This window comes from Dromaius novaehollandiae, chromosome 1, assembly GCF_036370855.1.
Source record: "Dromaius novaehollandiae isolate bDroNov1 chromosome 1, bDroNov1.hap1, whole genome shotgun sequence".
In the NCBI taxonomy this organism is placed as follows: domain Eukaryota; kingdom Metazoa; phylum Chordata; class Aves; order Casuariiformes; family Dromaiidae; genus Dromaius; species Dromaius novaehollandiae.
The window spans coordinates 51,053,521-51,074,977 of NC_088098.1; the positions used below are offsets into that span (position 1 = coordinate 51,053,521).

Genomic DNA, 21,457 nt, shown 5'->3' on the forward strand with positions numbered 1-21,457 from the left:
TTTTGCATACCTGACTGGAGATGCCAGGCAAGTTACTTTCTTTTCCCAGAGGGAAGGTAGCTAAATATAACTTTGCTTCTGCTTATTTCAGCCTGATCTTGTACTATATGCATGTGTTGTTCAGCTTCCAAAGACAAGAATTATAATTAGAACTCTGTGCAATAAAACTAGATCTATAAATTAAGAGTCTTAATTACAACCAGAAAAATCTACAGTCAGTTGATTGCATTTTCTCCAAGGCACATCTATTTTGCTGAACAGATGTACCTTTCTTCTATTCGTTTGGTTTCAAGTGGCTTAATGTATTAATAGAAGATAGCCTGAAAGGATTACTCTGAAAGGTACCTCCTCAACTCTTCCATTATTATTCCCTTGCTGAAGATGTAAAATTCCTTCAGAAAACACATGGAATGGTCATCTGTCCATCGTTAAAGGTCCCCATTAGAGGGTTGGGGTTTTTTTTAATACCTGCCAGCTAGCGCACTCTATTTAGTCATAAAATCAGGCCTATTGCTCTGTCAGTTCTTCCTGTTCATAACTTGTGACCTGCTAACTGATTTTAGCCAAACTTGAAAAAGATATAGCAATATCAAAGGAATTTCCTACAGGCTTTATGAAAATTGCCAGTTGGATGCAAGCAGAAGGAATCTCAAATCAGATCTTCCCACCGATGTAAATACAGGACTGTTATACAGTAACGCTTGTTTAGCAGCTGTCAGCTGGTCAATTGGCACATTTATAATTTTGGACAAGCCAGACGAGATGCTTTCTTTTCTGTCATGAAAGTGACAAGATTAGGTTATACAGAACTAGAAGAAAGTCCCATTTTCATTGCTTTTTTACTTGTTTGTTATTTTTTAAGGTGAAAATACATAGACTTCCTGATTGTTTTTGTGTGTGTGTCTGTCTGTCTGTTTGTTTTTCTGTCTGCTTATTGCTTTTTCTTCTTCCTAGTCACGTTTCTGTGCTGGCCTGAAATGGGTATGAACAGCAGTAAGGGTTTTTCATTTTGCCTTTTTGTTCTGGCCAGTACCAGAGAGCACCAAGTTTAAGTGCTTATGTTGCGTCTTTTGTAGTCATGCCCCTGTTCATATTGCTACTCTTTGCAATTCCTTAGTAGTAACCTGTCCCAAAGAAGATGCTGTCCAATAGCAAAAATTAAAACTGTTTATTAGCATTACTTGCACAAATTACTTTGAAGAACTGAAGACTCAGTCTAGTTACCTCTGTTTACCATGGAAAAAATACAGATCGCAGTTCTTCTCCTGGTTATTTCTATCACAGGTTTCATTCTTTGAAATGTTTTTAAAAAGTATTGATGATTACACTATTGACCATTCTGTAGTTACATATTTAATGTACTTCCCACCCTGCCCCAGTAGCAGGTCAGCAGCTTGACTGTTCAGAAATAGTTGCTAATAAAAGCAAACATAAATGGTTTGTTAATGTTAGCAACTGTCATGTAGAATAACTGGGAACCTTCAATCATTGTAAGATAGCCTAGGAACTGGGCTCCAACTGACCTAAGCACTGTTTTTTAAAAAAAAAAAAAAAAAAAAGAAGTCTCAACCTTGATGGTATGGGATGTAGGATTGCTTCTGCAAAAAGTGCAACTACAACCTCACAAATGTTTACAAATCAACAGATGGCACAAAACTGTTGCCAAATGTGGTCTTTCTGTGTGTCCATTCAGCATAACTGTATCAAATAAAAAGATATCTTCATAGTTTCTTTATATTTGTCAAAATAACTCAGAGTGCTGGACAGATTCAAAATACGGGTTTAAGTTGTGCTAATAGCTTACAAATCTAAACAGGTAGGCAAAAAAAGGTATATATCACTCTTATTTTCCAAGGCTGTGTTACTCAGATAACAGTCAGATTTCTTTAGAAAGATCTAATCTAATGCAAGACCTGATCTTACAAACTGAGAGTCACTTTGGAACGTAACTAGTTTACTGGTATTTTATTAGAACTTTTAACTAAGCCAAGACATAAATGAAATGAAGGAGTGGTTAAGCGGGAGACCTGAAAGTTCCAGATTTTTTTTGTTTTGTCCGGGCTTTTTGTCCAATTTTAGGTACACTAGTTAGCATTCTTTCTCTGTGGCTCAGTTCTCCAGCAGTAAAATAAGTGCCTCTAAACTTAACTGATATGTTGCAAGGTTAGATACGTTCAGTGGAGGGAAAATCAGATCATTATCTTAATGCAAGAGTCATAAAGTATCAAGCATAATAAAAATAAATTTAATTGCCTGTTCACTTTGGGCATAATTAATTTTTTACATAACACAGATTTCAGTTTCCTATCTCCCTGTCTTTCTCCTTTACTGTTTTTCCTCTTCACCTGCATGAAGTATGTGGGTTTTTTCCCTCTCTGGTACTCTAAATCTGGGAGACTGAGCTTCTCACTCAAAATGAAGTATGTCTGAGGACAGAAAAGATAAATGGTATCAAAAGATTTTGTCTAAAATTAATGTTGGGAATTTTTGGCTTTTTGTATACATTAGAATTTATTTCCATCTGTTTAACTGCTTTTTTGAATTGTTGTTGAATTCATGCATAATTCATTACATCTGTACCTGGTTTAGTATTTGGTACTTCATGTTTGAAGTTCTTCCCTAGGGGATTCGATGGGATGGATGCAATCAATTGAGATCAATTATCATATCTAAAATACCTGATTGGAAGTAATTTCAGTATTATAAATGTGTCAGATTTTCTGCATGCCTTTATCTGTATTTCATATCTGGGCTGATGACTGATGTAACTGTGCAGGTAACCAGCAAAAGGAGAGAGTTATCTAATGCAAGCTAGTTCACCAATATATATGTTTGGAATGGTGTGCTCAAAACTTCTCTGCCTTTATGTGTCATTGTTTGAAACATGTCCCTGAATGTCAAATATGCCATTGGATACTAGTTCTTCTGGCATAGAAAAGCTCCATTAAATTCTGATTACCATGTAATTGCCTCCTGGCAATTTAGTGCAGCCACATTAAAGTATGCTTAGGTTAGTTTTGTTTGTTTTTGTCCTGTATATTTCCAAATTATCTTGAAGTAGTAAACCCTAGAAGTAATTTTAAGTCCTGAATCAAGATACTAACTGCACAGAAAGACTTACAGTTACTGTGAAATACTGTACTACACAATTAAAAAGCATGAATGATTAGTTGTACTCATCTAAGCTTCTTCACGAAATATTAAAGAGCTTACAAGTTCCAACTTATTTGGTGTATATACCAAACAAAACTAATGTTTGGGGAGTTTATTCTGCTTTTGTTTTCTTAGTTCATGTATGAGTTCTCCAATTAAATTTTCTATTTTCAGCGAATAGTGCCAGGAAAATCAGTTATTTGTCTTTGTAGCAAGAGTGATGTGGGGGGGTGGGGGGGTGGAACACTTCTTTAATTCTGTCAAACCTCTGTTAAAGATCTGGAATTTTGAGTTTTGGGATAATCTGTGACTCCTTAAGGGGTTACTTCTCCCTGTTGGTCCTTGTCATAAAGAAGTGTTTTCTTTGATTATCAAATGCAGACACATGAATTTTGCAAATCATGTTTATATAAGATGTAATTAGCTTTAGGCTAAACCATTTCAAGTTTCAATAGTTATATTCCCTTAAGGATACTCTGGCAAACTAGACATTGATTTTTCTCAGCAGTCTGACCTTTTTCATTGATGTACTACTCAACTTTGTGATGTTCATTTTGATAGAAACTTGGTGTTTTCTTATAGCTAACAAATGATAGCTGAGTGTTAGAGCCATGCAAACTTGCTGTTGGATCTAAATATACTCTTCCTTAATACTTTTTCCTGGTTTATTTAAAATAGATATCCAGGTAACTAAAATAGTGGATAATCTGACTCTACAAAGCTCAACACACAGTTCTACAGCTCATATACATATGACTGGCTTCATGCGAGTAGGAAAACTTAAGAATGTTACGGAGTAAAGTTAGCCACCTAATCTAAAGTGACAAAGTGATGTTAGTAAAAACAGGCTTGGTTACCTTCAGGTCACTTGGCAAAAAGCTTAGTATGTACATATTTATGAGCAATAAAAAAAATCTTTCTTTAATAGAGAAGAAAATGTTTACACTTACTGCAGGATGCTTTACTGAAATATTTTAAAGGGATCAGACAGTATGGATTTTCATACTTTCTGTAATGATAGGTACTCATGGCACTCATAATATTGGGTATAAGTAACTTTAGCTATCCACTACAGGAAAAAAAAAAAGAAAGAAAATAACATTTCAAATACAATTTCACGTTAGGAGCTTCTTGTTGTCCATGGAACAGAGGCAAAATTTCTCTCACTGTCTCTTTAATATTCTGTCTGAAAGCTTTGTGTGTTTTTAAGGTCCTTCTACCACTGAAGAAGCTGGTACAGTCCAAAGCCAGAAGTTAAATCAGGTCTTGTAATTTATTTTTGAAGTGTTCAAGAAATAACTACATATTTTTATATATGAGGGAATTAGTATTGCACACATAACTACTCTTCTGACATGAAAACAATGAATATTTAAAAATAAGACAGACTACTTCCACTTGAAAACACCAGCTATATCTATCTTTGTGGGAACAGCTTCCTTACCTCATCTATAAAAAGCCTGAAAAGGCAGATGAAGCTGACTTCATAGGCCACTTGTAGTGCTCTGTCAACCTCTAGGAAGTCTGCTTTTCTGTTACAGTGGGTGCTTGGCTCATCGTATATCTAAACCCCAGAAACCCAAAGCTCTTTAATTGCATGTCCCCTTGTGGCAGCCCTGGTGGTCCTGTGTTGTTTTTGTTGTTTTGTTTGGGATTTTTTTGTTTTGTTTTTTGTCAGCCAGTTCAAGGAGCAGAGTTCATCAAGGCATTGAGCCTACTAAATATATATGTATATTATATATATATTAAAAAAGGTTAAGCTACTGGGATCTAGCTTAGTGCTGTAGTATTATACAGGTAATGTAAGTTGGTATGCAAAAGCTGGTATGCAACAAGCTCATCTAACAAAAGGAGTCCTGTGTTTCCTCTTCTGCCCACTATCTTGTGCTGGCTCAAGTGTCAAGTGCAGCTTCACAGTGAATGGCATCAGGCAACTGACCCAAAACTTTTCTTTTTTCCCCCCACCAGCCGGGTTTTTCTATGTTGGCTGGGTTAAACTAACCTCAATAAGGTTGGTTTTAACTGCCTAGTTCCCTGATCTGAGTTCATATGCAGCCTCCAACGCTTCCATTATATTCTTGTTTAATTTCATTCGCCATACCCAAACATGATTGCATACTGTATTATGTAATATCAACACTTTATATTGAGTAGATTTAAATTTTGTCACTAATATTCAGTCAAAACTATTGGTTGGAAGAGTTAAAACACCTTAAAGGACCAAGTACAAAAGCATTATCCCCACAACTGAGTGATTACTTTCAAGACATTTCTCTGGTCCTCTTTACTCTTGTTCAAAAACTTTGCTTGTCAGAGTATGCAACTGAGTTGACATGATGCATTAGGATTAGGCATAAGCTAGTGCTTTGGAAACCAGCAGGACATATCACAGTTTGCTGCATGCAGATACGCTTAACTGTGTCACTTACAGATAGCTTGACGTTATTTCAGAACTTATATCTACTTTCATGGAATTTTAAGTGTGGAAAACAACAACAAAAAAAACTGACGAGAAAAGAAATTCTTATATACAGTAACAATTAAATTTGAGATGCTGTGTTTGGTCTCTGAAGAACTTCTTTGGCATACCACATACAGCTGGATCGTAAGGCTGTTGACTACCTTGCAGATCCTGTATTGATGGCTGTAAAAAGGATGAAAAAAGCTAGGATCAGTACCATTTCAGGGTACTTTTTGCTATCAAAACCTTTGAAAACTAGTTAAACTATTCTTAATGTCTGTTTACATGACTGGAACTGCATAAAGAAGCCATCTTGTGTCTGTCATCCCCTTCCTGCTTCCTATTCCTTGGTCATTTTAGCAGAGAATTAATTTGTTAGGTCTTGCAATCTGTGTGCATCTGCAGAGCTTCTTTTGAGCATGGTTAAACTGAAGAATAATCTGTGCTGTGGTTGTTTACATGTTTGAGACATTTAAAGTGCAGTTTGGGTAATATCTTTGGTAGCTTTTCTTATAAGCCTTTACAGGTTTGAGACATGTGACACATCTTTGCCTAGCAGCAAATACAGAAAAATAATTGGCTGCCCATTGACGGAAGAGAATATAATCTGCTGCTGTACACTCTTATTAGGATAAATAAATCTTACTCTATTGTATGCTTGGTAGATAAGAAGAAATTGACTGCCATTGAAATCTATTAGAGAATGACTGCTTATCATTGTAAAAACATGCACTACCTGAATTATTTAGGGTTCTTAGCATACTAATACAGTGCGTTGCCAGCAGTGAAAACAGTCATTTTGATTTTTCTCTTGTATCTATTAATGAATAGAATATTAGGTAGCTAAGTTTGGTTTCTTTCAGTCTCTGTCCCTCCGCAATACTGTCTTCTTTTGGAAAATATTTAGCCTCAGTTGATAAATGAATAACTGTTTTGTGGGCAGGGAGCCACAATTGTTAATAAAGATTATTAGCAATGGAGTGAGCTACCTGTGCTTAAAGAATGTTTGTGGCAAATAGTTCTACCAGTAGAGACGGGTAATAAAGTTTCTGTAAACTCTAGCTTTTAGAAGAAATTGATATTTCTTTTTCTGCTAATGCTATTTTAAAGACTTCTGATAATCAGATTTTGCCTTCCTTTACTTAGACCTCTTCCTTGTTTTTTCTTGTTAATTGTTGTGATTCTGTTCTGTTGAGTAATTCCAGAGCTGCTGACTGTTGGCAATACTGTGTCTGACATTGACCATTTGTGTTGGCCACCTTTCTTCCTCCTCACCTCATTTAATCACTACAGCCTTGTAGCAAATACAAGTATTTGAATATGTATATATAGGATAGGGTCACACAGAACTTCCCAGGTTGTGGACAACTTGGACTAGGCAGCTGGAGGTGCCCTGCCTGAATGGGTTGCTGTTCTCAACAGTTTTACTCAGTCATTTTTTACCTACCTTTAACCCAGTTCCATGAAATAGCCTAGGTTCAAAAAAAAAGTTATTAAGAAAAAAAGATGGCATGAGAGGGGCAGAAACCTAGGGGGCAGGAATGTTGGATCAAAAAGTGTGGAAACCTCTTAACTTGATTCTGCTGCTGTCAGAAGAGTGTATGCCTACAGTTCAGCGGTACTGAAATTTGAACTTGTAGATGGGGCTGTTTCATAGGTTGAAAACAGTAAAAAGCTATGTAGATGTAGATCATTGTCCCATTTTCAGTAACTTTAGCAATGTATTTACGTAAGCATTTTAAAATTGCATGCTTTATTTGACCTCTTCTTATTATCAAGATGTCTTCTAATAACAGTTTCTTTTCGTAGTTCAGTCTGCACACCTTTTTAAATTCCATATTGTCCTTTAGTGTAAATCTGAGAATTCTAGTGCATCTCTGGTGGCATGTGACTTCCCAAAAAATAATTTAGGAACCAAAAAAAAATATCTGTAACTTCAGGCATAAAATAGTCCACATTTAATGGAAGCTCAGTTCCATCTGTTGCAGTGGATTGGATGACTCTGTCGTATCACCAAACCGACATGAGATACAGAACAGACTAAGTAAGAAAGATGGTTTGTTCATGCTTGCTTAAAAATTCACATGCTTCGTTAGTGGGAAGAAGAGAAAATAATGTGCAGATTATATCAGTTTGTTTTCATTTGAAAAAGATAGTAAGGACTGCAGTGCTTTTAAAATTTTATTTTTTATTAAAAAAAAAAAAGACTAAGTATGTCACACCAGCATTTAACACCTTTGCTTTCAGCACAAAATTTGAAGATTGTGCGTCGCTTCAGCTCTTGTGTTTGCAGAGGTTCCTCTGCATCTCCTAGATGGTAGCGAAGTTGCAGGATAATGTGTTTGACAGAGGACATACATGTTATGTTTTCATACATGTGTAACTTCACAATCGAAGAGGCGTTGTATCTTGATGTGCAGTCAGTCGGCTCCCATTTTCACGCCCATTCTCAGTGACATGCCCTGATAGTGATTTCTATTTTTAGCCGGTTGCCAGGCAGATTTGTACGTGCCTCCTGGTGGTGGCTCAACCTCAAGTCACGGATTGGCTCATGCAAAAGAACCTTTGCAGCCAATGGGAGCATCGATGCAAATGTCCCGCAGTGGCTGCCCTCCGGGGGAGGGGCAGCTTCTGCTGCAGAGGGAGCTGCTGAGGGGGCAACATGGCTGCGGGGGGGGTTCCTCCTGGGTATGTGCTCGACATTTACAAAAAGAAAATTCATCATTTCATGTAAAAATAAGTAAATAGGCTCCCTGCCCCAAACTCTAGAGATTACAGGAAGTCCCTACCAAGTTTTAATTGGAGGAAATTATAAAACATCTGGTTCTTTCAAAAATTGAAGGCTTGCCTCCTTGAATCAGATTTGAGAAACTTGGTAGTTTAGCAGTGACTTCTCTATGTGGAAGTACTTGTTCAAACAAGTACAGTAAGCAAACAAAGGCAGCAGGTGCAACTTCACTTCCCAAGAAAGGGAATCTTCCCTAGGGAAGATTATTTTTATAATACGTAGAAAAACTTACATGAATGAAACAATTTGCATTACTTTTTCTAGGGTGGTTCCCCCCACCCCCCCGAATTTGTCAGTTTTTTGATCTGCATGTATGTGAATAATTGATTCCAGGTTATTCAAGTTTAAATTTTTGGAATATTAGAAGTTAGATAAGTTTTTAATTGTGTTGTGGCAATAAATGCCCTGGAATAATTAGCTCCACCTGGTATTTAAGGATAATGGTAGTCGCTATTCCTGTGCCAGAGATGTGGCATAATGTGGTATAATATTTAGAGTGTATAATAAAAATATCCCACGAATGTATCTTAAAATGTACTAATTCAGCTTTCTACAAATGGATTACAACTTTTTTTTTTAATAGAAACACGCTTAATGCTTTAGCTTGCGGTAAAAATCTAAGAATGTTCAGTTTTGCTATTACAGAAATTTGACACAACAGTACTTGTTTCATGGTTGGGGATCTCACAGCTGAATTGAAAGCTGATGTTTTGAGTTGTTGATAAAAGTTGAAATCCATAACATTTGTGGAAAGTAGGAAAGCACAATACAAAGCACAGTATCTACCACTGTTGCTCTGGCTGAGTTCCACTCAAACAATTTTGTTGGTTTAATGATCTAAATAGCTGTTAAAATTAGCTTCTAGAACAGAAGAGAGCTTTGTCTTTTTCTGGGAGAATAAGCTTCAGAGCATAAGTTTCATGTGTTAATAAGCTGATCATTTTTAGGCACCTGAATTGCTTGTTTGAGGTCAGCTGGAACATATATTTTAATTAAAAGTTGTCTAGGAAAGATGCTCTCTCCTTTTTCTTTCTCCCATCTTCAAAAACAGGATGTATTTTATGTATAGTAGTTACCAAGACATAAGCCGATGGACCATGTAAGTCTCAGTCCTGCAAAACCACCAACTGTTGAAAGATCTTAGTTGGGTAAATGAACCTAACATGAAGCAGCTGCCGTGCCTTGTGGGAAAAGAGTTCTAGAACATCAGTATTCACATTAGTATGTGAAATGGGTTTGTGAGCCAGAGTTGGAGGTGGTATCTTCCTCGTGGAGCTCGAGAGGACACAGGGCAACTGTGTTGTTTGTTGTGGTGTTGAAGTGATGAGAGCGCGATTTAAGTCTACTGATCAGGTTGTTGATCGAATAAGTCTACCTAACGGTGTGCAGCTAGTTTGAAACAAGTACTGTAAATTTACTGTGGTTTACCAAGCCTGTAACCCTGCATTTAGGTGCTTTTTCTAGTAGACACACACACATATGGACTGGTTCTTCAAAAGACAGAGTGCATGGGCGGGGGAGAATTCCCCCTGCTTTCGGGGCAGAAGTTGTATTGCAGTGGTGAAGAAGAGTTTGATGCTTCTGTTGGGACACTGGAAAAGTATGGACACTGCATAGTATTTGAAGGGAGAAAAGGTTAACAACTGCAATACTTAACCCACATTGGCTTTCAGCAGCTTTTTGATTCAACATTTTAACATCACAGAAATTTTGTGGTCTTGTAAACCCATTTTAGCCTAGAAGTGTTCTTGCATGTTATTTAATCTTAATCAGAAATATTTATTGAGACTGTAAACTTCCTGTTTGTTGCAGTCATGGGTTAATGTTTTTGCGAAGCTCTAGATCTTAAAATAAAGCTTTTCTGTTTCTGGTAGTTTACCAGCTCTTTGGAAAATGTTAGTTTAACACAAACTTTGCTTGTTTGTACAGTAGGCCCCCTTGTTTGTTTTCGTACCCTGGCTGAATTCTTGCCGATGGCCTCATGGGTTTTTGTTGCTGGGTAGGATTTAAGTAGCTGCGGTCCTATTGGTTGCCATACAGTAGCTCCTTAGAGCCAATCAGATAAGGTATTTGAATTCTTTCCCAGTACAATAACAATGAAGGGGCTGCTGACTGAGTTTTCCTATGGGAAGATTATATAAATGAAGGGTATGGCTCTAGCAGGCTCCCTCTTGGGTGTGTATGAAAAATTACAGGATTCTACTACAGAGGAAAATGCTGTTTGTTTCTTAAATATTTAAAAAATTAAAAATAAGTTAAACATTTAATTACGATGAATTCTGTTTTGCTGGAAGTATATTAGATGAAATAGAATGCTGGGGGGGGGGGGGTGTTCTTTCTCTCAGAAAATGACAGTCTTCATTTTGTTCAGGCAACCTTAACACAAGGTTAGCCTAAAAGGGAAGGAACTGACCGAAATCATGTGGTATGCTAGAAGACATCTTATTTCCACTTGGTATATATCGTTGATTGTGCTTATTACATCTTAAAAATGAAAACACAGTTATATGTGATTTTTAATAGGCTTGCATAATACATCTTACATTCATACATTACTTTAATACATCTTGCATTCAGTCAGATAAGTCAACTTATGTTAGTGATATGAAAATAAGTTATTGGCACAATGTTTCAGCACGTGTTCTGTAAGAATAGATCACAAACTTGCTTTTTTTGTGTGAAAATTAACTATGGGGTTTTTAATTGTTGACAATTTGTATTAACATTGCTGTTGATGGTTTGAATTGAGAACTGCTTTTTATGAGCCACTTCCTAAAAGGTAGGTTCTCTTCATGACTTTATTTCTCTGGGACTCTCCATCTAGAACAGAGTACTTCTGACCACTTGCTGTCTCAAATTTCACAATTTGACTGCGCTAAATTTTAACTACGACTTTCGTATTTGGCCACTGATTTTCACGATCAAAGGGGGAAATCTTGCTTTACTTCCTTTGCATAGTTCTTGTGCTTTGGCGAATGTTTTGCAGTTGTGGTGTTTTTGTGTACACTCTAGGAATTCTGTGCAAATGCTGTTCTAGACTGATTATATTATGCAAAACCCATTGTGCACTATTGTTGAGATTCCAGCTTTTTTCCCCCCTCCATTTCCATGACCTTCTCTTTGTCTGTTGCCTGTTACCAGGCAGGATTCAGATAACTGCCTGCTGATTGGCTAACTTTTTGAGCAGCTCTTAGGCTGCTCCTATGAGCAGACGATTATAGGCTAGTCCGTAGCAGCTATGCTAATACCTTCCTTTGTTGCTTTAGAGCCGCGAAATCTCTGCAGAATAAAAAAAAAAAATGTAGGGAAGGAAAGGGAAAATTCTCTAATTGGCTGAAAGAGGAGTCCTTCGTGTATTCCTAGCTAGATTGGTGCATTTTGGTTTTGCCATGTATATTTGCTCATGAGAAAGAAATCCGCAATTATGATTGGAGAGAGGTTCCTGAAGGTGTGTTTCTCTCTCATGCTGAAGTATATATCACTTTCAAGCTTAAAATGAAAAAGGAGAAGGGAATTATCGTAAGTGATATTTAAATATACGCAATGTTTGTGTGTGATGGTGTTTCAAAATTGATTATCATTTCAGTGAACTTTATTTAAACAAAAACAAAAAAACAAAGCCTACCACCTTATTTACTGAATCTAACCCTTGCACACTTCGCTTTATAGGCAGGAATCATTTTGTACTGTAACATTTGAATGTCTTCCCTTGAAATTAAAGATGCCTTTTCATTGGCTTGGCACCTGTGCTACTTGTTTCTTTGTTGCAAGTTGGTCACCTAGTGCATAAAAACTGTGGAAAATGCCCAAGCTTTATATCAGGGAAGCGTATAGCAAATGTAGGTAAAATCTGTGTTAATTCTTAAATATGTAAGGACCCTACTCAGATGAATTCTTTTAAAACTAAAAGTGTTTTAAATGTTTTGCTTGTGCAAGACTAAAATTAATGCAACCTGCTCTAGAGTTACTCTCTGCAAGGCTACCTCCTTACCCCTTTGTAAGGATGGAAGGCAGATATTATAAGATGACTGCTGATTGGCTTGCACCGATATGACCAAACCTGTCTGAACTGGTTAGTGATTTATTTGTTTCTTATTTTACTCCGCTCTTATGTGAGATCTGTTACTTGGCTGCAGTGTGCTCCCTTGTGGGTATGGCTGGAATTTAAATGCCTTAAGTCTTGTCTGCAGTGATACATGATATTTAACTGTTAACCAGTGTTTAATTTTCATCTTTTAACCTCTTCTATGCTTACAGCTTTGTCATTTCTAATAGCTTTTATTGGATGCTCTTTGGTTGCAAAAGTTGATTTGCGTGAGTGGGTTGAAAATAGGCAAACATTCGAATAACCATTTAACAATGGAATTTTATAAGGAGCCTTTTTTCTTATGGGTTCATTGTAGAAATGTGTTAGAGCTTTGTTTTTAAACTAGATCTTGGATAATATCATCCAATTAAAAAGTAAATATCAGTTTAAAATACCTTAGAAACAATTGATTCATTTTTTTTCTGTTGTAAGAAAAAGATGTATGAATATAGAAAAGGTATTCTGATGTGTGATTGTAAAAGACTTATTGGCAAAGTTGAAAAGGAACTATCTTTCATTATACTCTGTATTTGCTGTATTTTGTGTTAAAAATATGAAAGATTGAAATTATTAAGGAAATTAGAGCATGTAAATATATTTTCAGTTTTACTTACTCTACTTTTAAGTTTCTACAATTACAAAAGTGTGAATCTTTTATGAACTTTAGGTTATGAATACTTTATTAATCTAAAATACTTTTTGGTCACAGCAAATGTAGGATTTTGAATTTTGTAACTTAAGGACTTTAAAATTCTGAGTAATGTTCATAAAAGAGACTATTGCAGTTGAGGGATAAAATACTCATCTTTCAAGTACAATACAAAGGCCCCTTATCCTAGCATTGCTTTTAATGGAAGACTCTCTTGCTAGCTGATCACTTGTTATGATCTCTTGAAATTGTTCAAGGTTAGCCGAACTTGGGATTTTCTAATTTTTTTCAAATTGACTCTAAAAGAGATACTTCTATAGCTATGTACATTTCGTAGGGGGTTATACGTATGGAACTTAAATGTGCTGATCATGCCATATTATGCGACAGCCTGATAAATACTTTTCCAGTGGTGTGAAAAGACTTGCTTTTCGTTTTAAGTTGTTGGGAGGGAGGAAGGAGGAAAGATGCTTTCAAAAGCTGCACACATGCTTCTGAAATATTTAGATGTTTTCATATGCCTCTGCTAACTTCAGATCAGAACTAAAATTACTGTATTAAAGGTATTCCTTTCTGAAGGAGTTTGAAGATACTATATTTAGCATATAGACAGCTTTGAAAAGATATTAACAAGTCATTTGGAGTTTGTATGTCATCTAACTTGAAATAGTTGTGTGATGAGAACGTTTTCTAAAAACAAAAAACTGATTTTTCAAATCAGTGTTTTTATAGGTGTTATATTTTGCTCCCACTAGTGGCAATGTGGTAGTAGACAGTCTTGTTCAGAAACTCTTGTTCAGGCTGGCAGAAATGCATCTCTTGATGGTACTATTGAGAATCTAAACAGAGCTGATGCAGTCTTTGTGAAGATTTGCCTTGTCTACTGCTAAGGTGTGAATTGAAGTGTTATCTAAGCACCATTGGTTACTTAAATATTAGGATTAAAGATTGTCATGCAGAAGAGAACTGAAATAATGTATAAGGGAATCTGAATGTTATGTTAATTGGAAATAGAAGGTTTTTTCCTTGTTTTCTTTTTTTAATCATATCCCTTTCCATTTTGCCCATGTATTTTGACAGCCACAGGTTATGTTGACCAGGTACAACAGAAGCCTAATAAGTATAAAGAAGAGTATTTCATGATTCTAAGGTTTAGCATTTATCTTGGTCGTTGAATTCATATAACTGGCTCTAGTATCTTGGAATGTTCTATTTGAGAATGCAGAAGTGTTAAATAATGTTGCTCAGAAAAGCTTGTCTATGAGGAAACTAGGAAGGATCCAACAGAGGACTACCAATATGATCAGCAACCTAGAGCACATGTTCTGTGAAGGGCAGCTTGAGGGAGCTTTGCTTCTTTAATTTGCCAAAGAAAAGGCAACGGGGCAATCTAATAGCTGCTTCACAGTAGTAGGCCCAGTTGGTTGCAAAAGGGGTGGAGCCAAACTGCCCTTGTAGTGTTGGATGGCACAAAGGAATAGTGGCCATGAGTTGTATGTAGCATGGGAAGTTCAGGTTGGGCATTAGGAAAAAAAATTTTACAAGGAGGATAAATGCAGCACTTGAACAAGTTACTCAAAGGCTGGGGATTCCCTGTGTTGTAAATTTGCCTTTTTAAGACCTGGCTGTAAAAAATTACAGCTGATCTGATCTGATCTGGTGTTGGTGATAGTCCTGTTTGAGTGGGAAGCTGGATTAGATGACCTCCAGAGGTCTCTTCCAACCAGCATTTCTGTGATTCTTCAGTTCCTGTAGGTAACTAACTGTAGCTGCATCTGAAATTTAGGGCAATAATACTCCATAATGCATCCTACAGTTGTCTTTTCCTTAATCGTTCAGTAAGATCTGGGAGACCTGTTAAAGCACAACATGGCTTCTTCATAGTGTGTATACTTCTTTCTGATGGAACTCTGGCAAGTGGGGAGGATGGTGGTTGTTTGCATTTCATCCCGGCATGCAGTCAAAGGATGGCCAGAGTGCATTCCCACACGTAGGAGTGGGAAGTACTCTCTCCTCCAGTTTTAGAATAAGTTGCTTGTTTGGTTTAGAGCGCTGCAGCATGAAAGATCTTTTGAATGTAGTTTGATCTGCGTGAAGGTAAAATCAAAGTTCAAAATACAAAGATTTTAGAGGATATTTTCAGTTTCAGTTGGATTTTGTTACTGTGCGGATTACGAGTTTTTCCCTCCCATTTTTACTCTCTGAAATTGCAAAAGATGTTTTAATTTGCTGCTTTTGCTTTGCTTAAGCTCTTACATAAATATGTAAAACATTAAGGTACATCGCATTTGAAATACTTACCTCTCTTTTTGAATAAGACAAGCCTGGGGTCTCATTGGTGTTATTCCTATAAAACTGTTGTGCAGATATATAATTTGGCACTCGTAGAATATCACCATACATCAAAATTCTGCAAATCATGCCCTCCGCCACACTCAAAGTATACTTCTCTATCAGATGTAGTTTTGTAATAAAGGAACTTGGTATCCTAAACCCTTTGGAACAGTGTTAGCAAACTATTGTTACTGCTGTCGATTTTAGGACTAATGGATTGAGCAGGTTATCAGTTAAAGTGAGGGCTGGGGCTTTTAAAAATACATTTGACATCAGATATCAAAAAGATTTGCCACTGTTGCTGTAGAGCATAGCTCAGGAATTCAAGGAATTCCTTTATGTTAGACTTTCGGTAGTAGATTTACAGTGTTGCCTTTAAATCAGCTACCATTTTGCACTGCCTACCATTCCACGCAACCACTCTCCAAAGTCACTGCCTGAAGTTAAGAACAGCTGAGTAGTTGATTAATCAGCTCATGAACAGCTAAAACCTTATATAATGTGATGTATTAGCTTGAACTGGAATAGATCTTGGTACCTTCCTTAGCTGATGCAGCTTAATTTGCCCCAAACCCTTAAGCCTTTGATTCTCACAGCTAAAATGGTGCACTTGGTGAGGATAAGCATATTTAAAATTATTAAGGCATCAGACTTTTAAATGAATAATCTATATAGTTCATGCTTTCTTGTTAATAAGCACAAAAATAAACACAATTTGATGGTACAGATTTCTTTTTTTTTTTTTTTAATATTTTGTGTCAGCCTTTCAACCTTCTTATTCTATAAAGATATTGTAACAATATTGCATACTGAAGATACTTGTCTTGCTAACACATGATGTGGTTTCTCAAAGTATGTGGGAGTTTGGGGCCTAAGGGAGAGTTTGACATACTTGAAAGTTCTAGACATATTTGTTCGGTTTGATACTCGAATTTTCATAATACTGGGTTTCAATCGAATAACTTGATTTTACATCTCCCCTGAAAAGGTAGAATATAGTAGTTAATCATTAGTTTCTAAGCACTGTGAATGAAAGTTTATTTTCTAGCTTTCCCCAGTACACTATTAAATATTGAAAATGCATCTTCTGCATAATAATTCTGCTACTTCACAGGTACAAACATTTGTAATCTTTATATGAAATTTTTTATAAGCGCCAGATAACTGCCTGGTTTTTAATTCTCTCAAACTGAGTATTATTTATGTTTTGGGGGATAGTGAACTCTTTTTCCATTTAATTTTGAAATCATACAGTAGCTGGAAAGATACTGTACAAAATAGCATACCACATGAACTGCGAGTTGCAGAACAAATTCCAGGACAATATCCAATAGGGGTTTTGGGGAGGAGGGAAACTTTTTTTTAAAGGGAGTGGGTTAAAATGTCCTTATTCCCAGCAAATCCCATCATCTTTAACTTCTTATTTTTATATTACTATATATGATCTTTTAAAACTCAGTCTTAAAAGAAGAATAGATGATATCCCCCAAAATAAAAATAAATTAGTTTTAGAATTCCAATGAAATTTTCTTTGTTGTATAAGGAGGAGTTAATGAAAACAAATACAAGAAGACTTTGGTGTATTTCAGCAAAATTATAATAAATATTTCACCTTTTTAGGTAAAACTGGATTTAACTCTGTTTATTAATAATGTTTAGTAAGCTTTAAAAGTAGAATTTTCAAGCATCTGTTTGTAACTTCTCTTACTATTTGCATGAGTAACTGGAATGAATGAAAGGATATGGCAGGCAAGAAATTCAGGTTGTTTTGAAAAAGGAAATTGTTAAACTCAGCTACGGAATCGCAGGTTTTATGAGCACAAATAGTTAAGTCTTAGGAAAAGACAAGTTTGCACATTGGACATAAGTGCTCTTAACAAGTTTAGCTAACCATTGTATGAATATGGAAGGTGAAGGCCTATTTTTATCTATGTAGAGGAAAAAATACATCTTAGCAATGATACAAATTCAGAAATTCTTTCAAGTTATTGAAGCTTTCTGTAAGTAACTTGATATAAATATTTTGCCACTAATTCTAGAATTTCTTAATCTATTTGAAAGTACTTTGTTTTAGAAGAACAAAACAAGTATCAGCTGATAAGCAGGAATATTTCTTGTGTGTTTTAGGAGAAGAGAGGGTGCTGGCTCTTTAGTTAGCCTAGTACCTGTTTCCTGTTAGAAAACTCAGTAAGTGGCTCTGCCATAATAGTACTGTGAGCCTACTGGTCTAAAACGGTTTGTCATAATATTACTGCTTAACACAATCAAAATAATAGTGTGATCCTAGCAATCTTTATGTAAATGTATTTGTTCAGCATACATAGAGGGTTTTTTGTGGGGGGTAAGGACAAAAGAAATTTATATTGTCAGGTGTTTCTCTCTCTCTCTCTCTCTCTCTCTCTCTCTCTCTCTTTTTTTTTTTTTTTTTTTTTTTTTTTTTTTTTTTTTGTAATAGAAGTTAGTAGTTAAACCCGTTTGCTTTAAAGTATGCTAATTGCAACTTACAGCTACATTTTTTCTTTGGAACACTTGTAATAAACTGTATCTTCACAATTCTTATTAAATTTTTTTAAGGGTCAAGATGGATAGCACAGACGAACCTCAGAAAAAAGTCTTCAAAGCACGAAAAACAATGAGAGTAAGTGATCGACAACAACTTGAGGCTGTCTATAAGGTTAAAGAGGAGCTTTTGAAGACAACTGAAGTTAAACTGTTAAATGGAAAGCACGAGAATGGAGATTCTGATTTAAATTCCCCTTTAAGCAATACAGACTGTACGGAGGACAAAAAGGAAGTTAATGGCCTAGTGGATTTGTGTCTTAACTCTGAAGAAGGAAGACCAGATTCTGAGGAAATTACTGATGTCAAAAGTCCTGAAAGCAGGGCAGAGAGCATAGTCAATGATCTAGAATCTAAACCTCAAACATTATCTCCAGAGAATGTTATTTCTGAGCAAGATCAAGATACAGATGATACAGCTTTAGCCTGCGAGGCTGAAAATGGAGTGCTTGGTAGCAATAAAAACAACTTCCATGAAGAAAATAATACAAAAGATCATTTGGACCAAAGAAAGAGTGACATCCTATCAGAAGGTGAAAGTAAATTAAGCTGTGATATTAGTGACTCTTCTGAAGAGAAAAGCGAAACAAATGACTTAACTATTAGTTCCGATTTACCTGTTGAAGAAAAGAAGGCTGAAGAAGTGACTGTTGAAGATGCTGTTGGAGAAGAGGCTATCTCTAGCAGTATGGAAGCTGATCAGGAGCCAAGGGATGAAGGTGATGACACTGCAGATCTTTCAGAAACCACCATTGAGAAGACGATAGATGAGCCAAGTGAGAGTATCTTGGAGAATACAGACTCTATGGAAACAGATGAAATAATTCCAATTTTGGAAAAACTAGCCCCTGCTGAAGATGAACTAAGCTGTTTTTCCAAAAGTTCTCTACTTCCAGTAGATGACACAGCCCCAGATTTAGAAGAGAAAATGGAAAACTGTTTGGGTTCACCATCCAAGCAGGAAAGCAATGAAAGTCTGCCTAAAGAGGCTTTCTTAGTACTGTCTGATGAAGAGGATCCTTGCGATGAGAAGGAGGAAGGTGCTGAAGTGATACTAACAAACAAGTCAAGTCTTCCGGGTAAGACTTCTTTAAATTGGTAGTTTCCATTCAGGTCTTGGATTTTGTTCATTCCTCCCTTAAAACAGCATGCTCGTGCCACGTTTCTAAATTAACAGCTGACAATTTCAGTCTTTCAGGTATATTTTTGCGGGATTATGTGGGGTTTTCCTCCAAAAAACCTCATTGAAGTAATGAATTTTAGGAGGATGTGAAATTCAGATGAATATCTTTGTAATGGACGGTGATAAGACATATTCAATGATGAGCTCTTTAATTTTTACCAGTACTCTTTAACTTCACCAGTGCAAGCATTTATTGTTTAATTAGCTTTGTAAACATCAAATATATAACATGGAAAGCATTAAAATCATATTTTAGTATAGACAAGCTCTAAGTGCAGCAAAAAGATAGCCAGCAGCTGTTAGCAGCATCTTACCCTGACATAAGTTAAAGGAGTAGGATTAGCTTTGACTTTTGCCATACTAATTTTTGAGTGTTTTTCTCACCCACTTCCATTCCTAAAAAGGAAAAAAAAAAAGAGATACTAAAAGAAGTTGTATTACTGTCATACAGAAATAATAAATCTAACGGTATTTCAAGTGATACCCTTTATTTCTTCTGTTTTTCTCTGTAACTAGTTTAATTTGAGGATGCTTTTTTTGAGCTGGATGAAGGGACATAGTGCACCCTCAGCAAGTTTGCTGATGATACAAAGGTGGGAGGGGTGGCTGATATACCAGAAGGCTGTGCTACCATTCAGAGGGACCTTGACAGGCTGGAGAGATGGGTAGAGAGGAACCTCATGAAGTTCAACAAAGGGAAGTGCAGGGTCCTTCACCCAGGGAGGAACAACCCCATGCACCAGTACAGGCTGGGGGCTGCCCTGCTGGAAAGCAGCTCTGCGGAGAAGGACCTGGGAGTCCTGGTGGTCAGCAAGTTGACCATGAGCCACCAATGTGCCCTCGTGGCAAGAAGGCCATTGGTGTCCTGGGTTGTGTTAGGAAAAGCATTGCCAGCAGGTCAAGGGAAGTAGTCCTCCCCTTCTGCTCAGCCCTGGTGAGGCCACATCTGGAGTACCATGTCCAGTTCTGGGTGCCCCAGTACAAGAGAGACATGGAGCTACTGGAGTGAGTCCAGCAGAGGGCTGCTAAGATGATTAAGGGACTGGAGCATCTATCCTATGAGGAAAGGCTGAGAGAGCTGGGACTCTTCAGCCTGGAGAAGAGAAGACTGAGGGGAAATCTTATCAATGTGTATGAGTATCTGAAGGGAGGGCATAAAGAGGATGGGGCCAGACTCTTCTCAGTGGTGCTCAGCGATAGGACGAGAAGCAGTGGGCACAAACGGAAGCACAAGAAGTTCTTTCTGAACATGGGGAAAAACTTCTTTACTGTGAGGGTGGCTGAGCACTGGCAGAGGTTGCCCAGAGAGGTTGTCTGGAGTCTCCTTCCTTGGAGCTATTCAGAAGCCATCTGGACAGGGTCCAGGGCAACATGCTGTAGGTGCTTGAGCAGGGGGATTGGACTAGACGATTTCCAGAGGTTCCTTCCAACCTCAGCTATTCTGTGAATCTGTGAATAATATGTTAGTGTACCGTGTGTTACAAAGTGGGACACACTATGAATGGGGAAAGTTTCCAAACTCTGTATCCAAATTCGTACACTCTAATAATATTTCCACATCCACAGCTGAAACAGCAGTTATATCCTTAATTCATTGCTATTCTTTCCTTTTCCTAGTTCTCGCTCTCAGGTGATTGCAGGAAATATTAGAAATGGTTTACTAGCCATAGCTTTTTTTCACTGCTCACATAAGCACATGTTCACAAGCCTAACAAAAGGCAATATTACCCACCAGTTTTATGTAGTCTTAAAATTTGAGAGATGGAGTTTGAGACCCGGAAAGAAGTAATACCCCACCAAAAATCATCTTGTTATAGATTGTTTTTTCTCATGCTCTTTCCAAATTGGGGGAATGGAAGAAAAGGAAAGAAGAGTGATTGACAGGTATGGTACAGGAAGATTTGTGGGAAAAGTGTGTTCTTTTATTATTCTTGAGGGGAAGAAAGGGTTTCAACTTCTTTTAACACTCAAATAGTAAGAATGAAAACATGTTGGTAATTCAGGCATAGATTAAGTCCCGCTTGCTTCATATTTGTCCTTTTTTCGGCAAATTACAGTATTAGAAAGGTTTCATCAAAAATGCAAATCGGTGATGGATTTCGTACCATATAATTCTATTCATTTAAGTCTTGGTGTTTTTTAATCTAAAACATTTACTTTTTAATCAATTGGTGTAGTCACCAGATGGCACTTAAAAGTGCCTGTGTGCTAAACATAGGAAGCTGATACCTTAGATTCCTCAA

The 21,457-nt window shown here is 36.8% G+C and overlaps 1 protein-coding gene across 10 annotated transcripts in view; it reads left to right on the forward strand.

Annotated features, from left to right (window-relative positions):
- The window catches only part of ATF7IP (activating transcription factor 7 interacting protein), a 114,067-nt gene that overhangs the window by 38,669 nt on the left and 53,941 nt on the right, over window positions 1–21,457 (forward strand). For all 10 annotated transcript variants that reach the window (XM_064511409.1, XM_064511413.1, XM_064511417.1 and 7 more), the window contains exon 2: window positions 18,047–19,110. In XM_064511409.1, coding sequence (XP_064367479.1) covers window positions 18,054–19,110 — 1,057 coding nt within the window. In that variant the 5' untranslated portion in view covers window positions 18,047–18,053. The remainder of the gene's footprint in view (window positions 1–18,046; window positions 19,111–21,457) is intronic.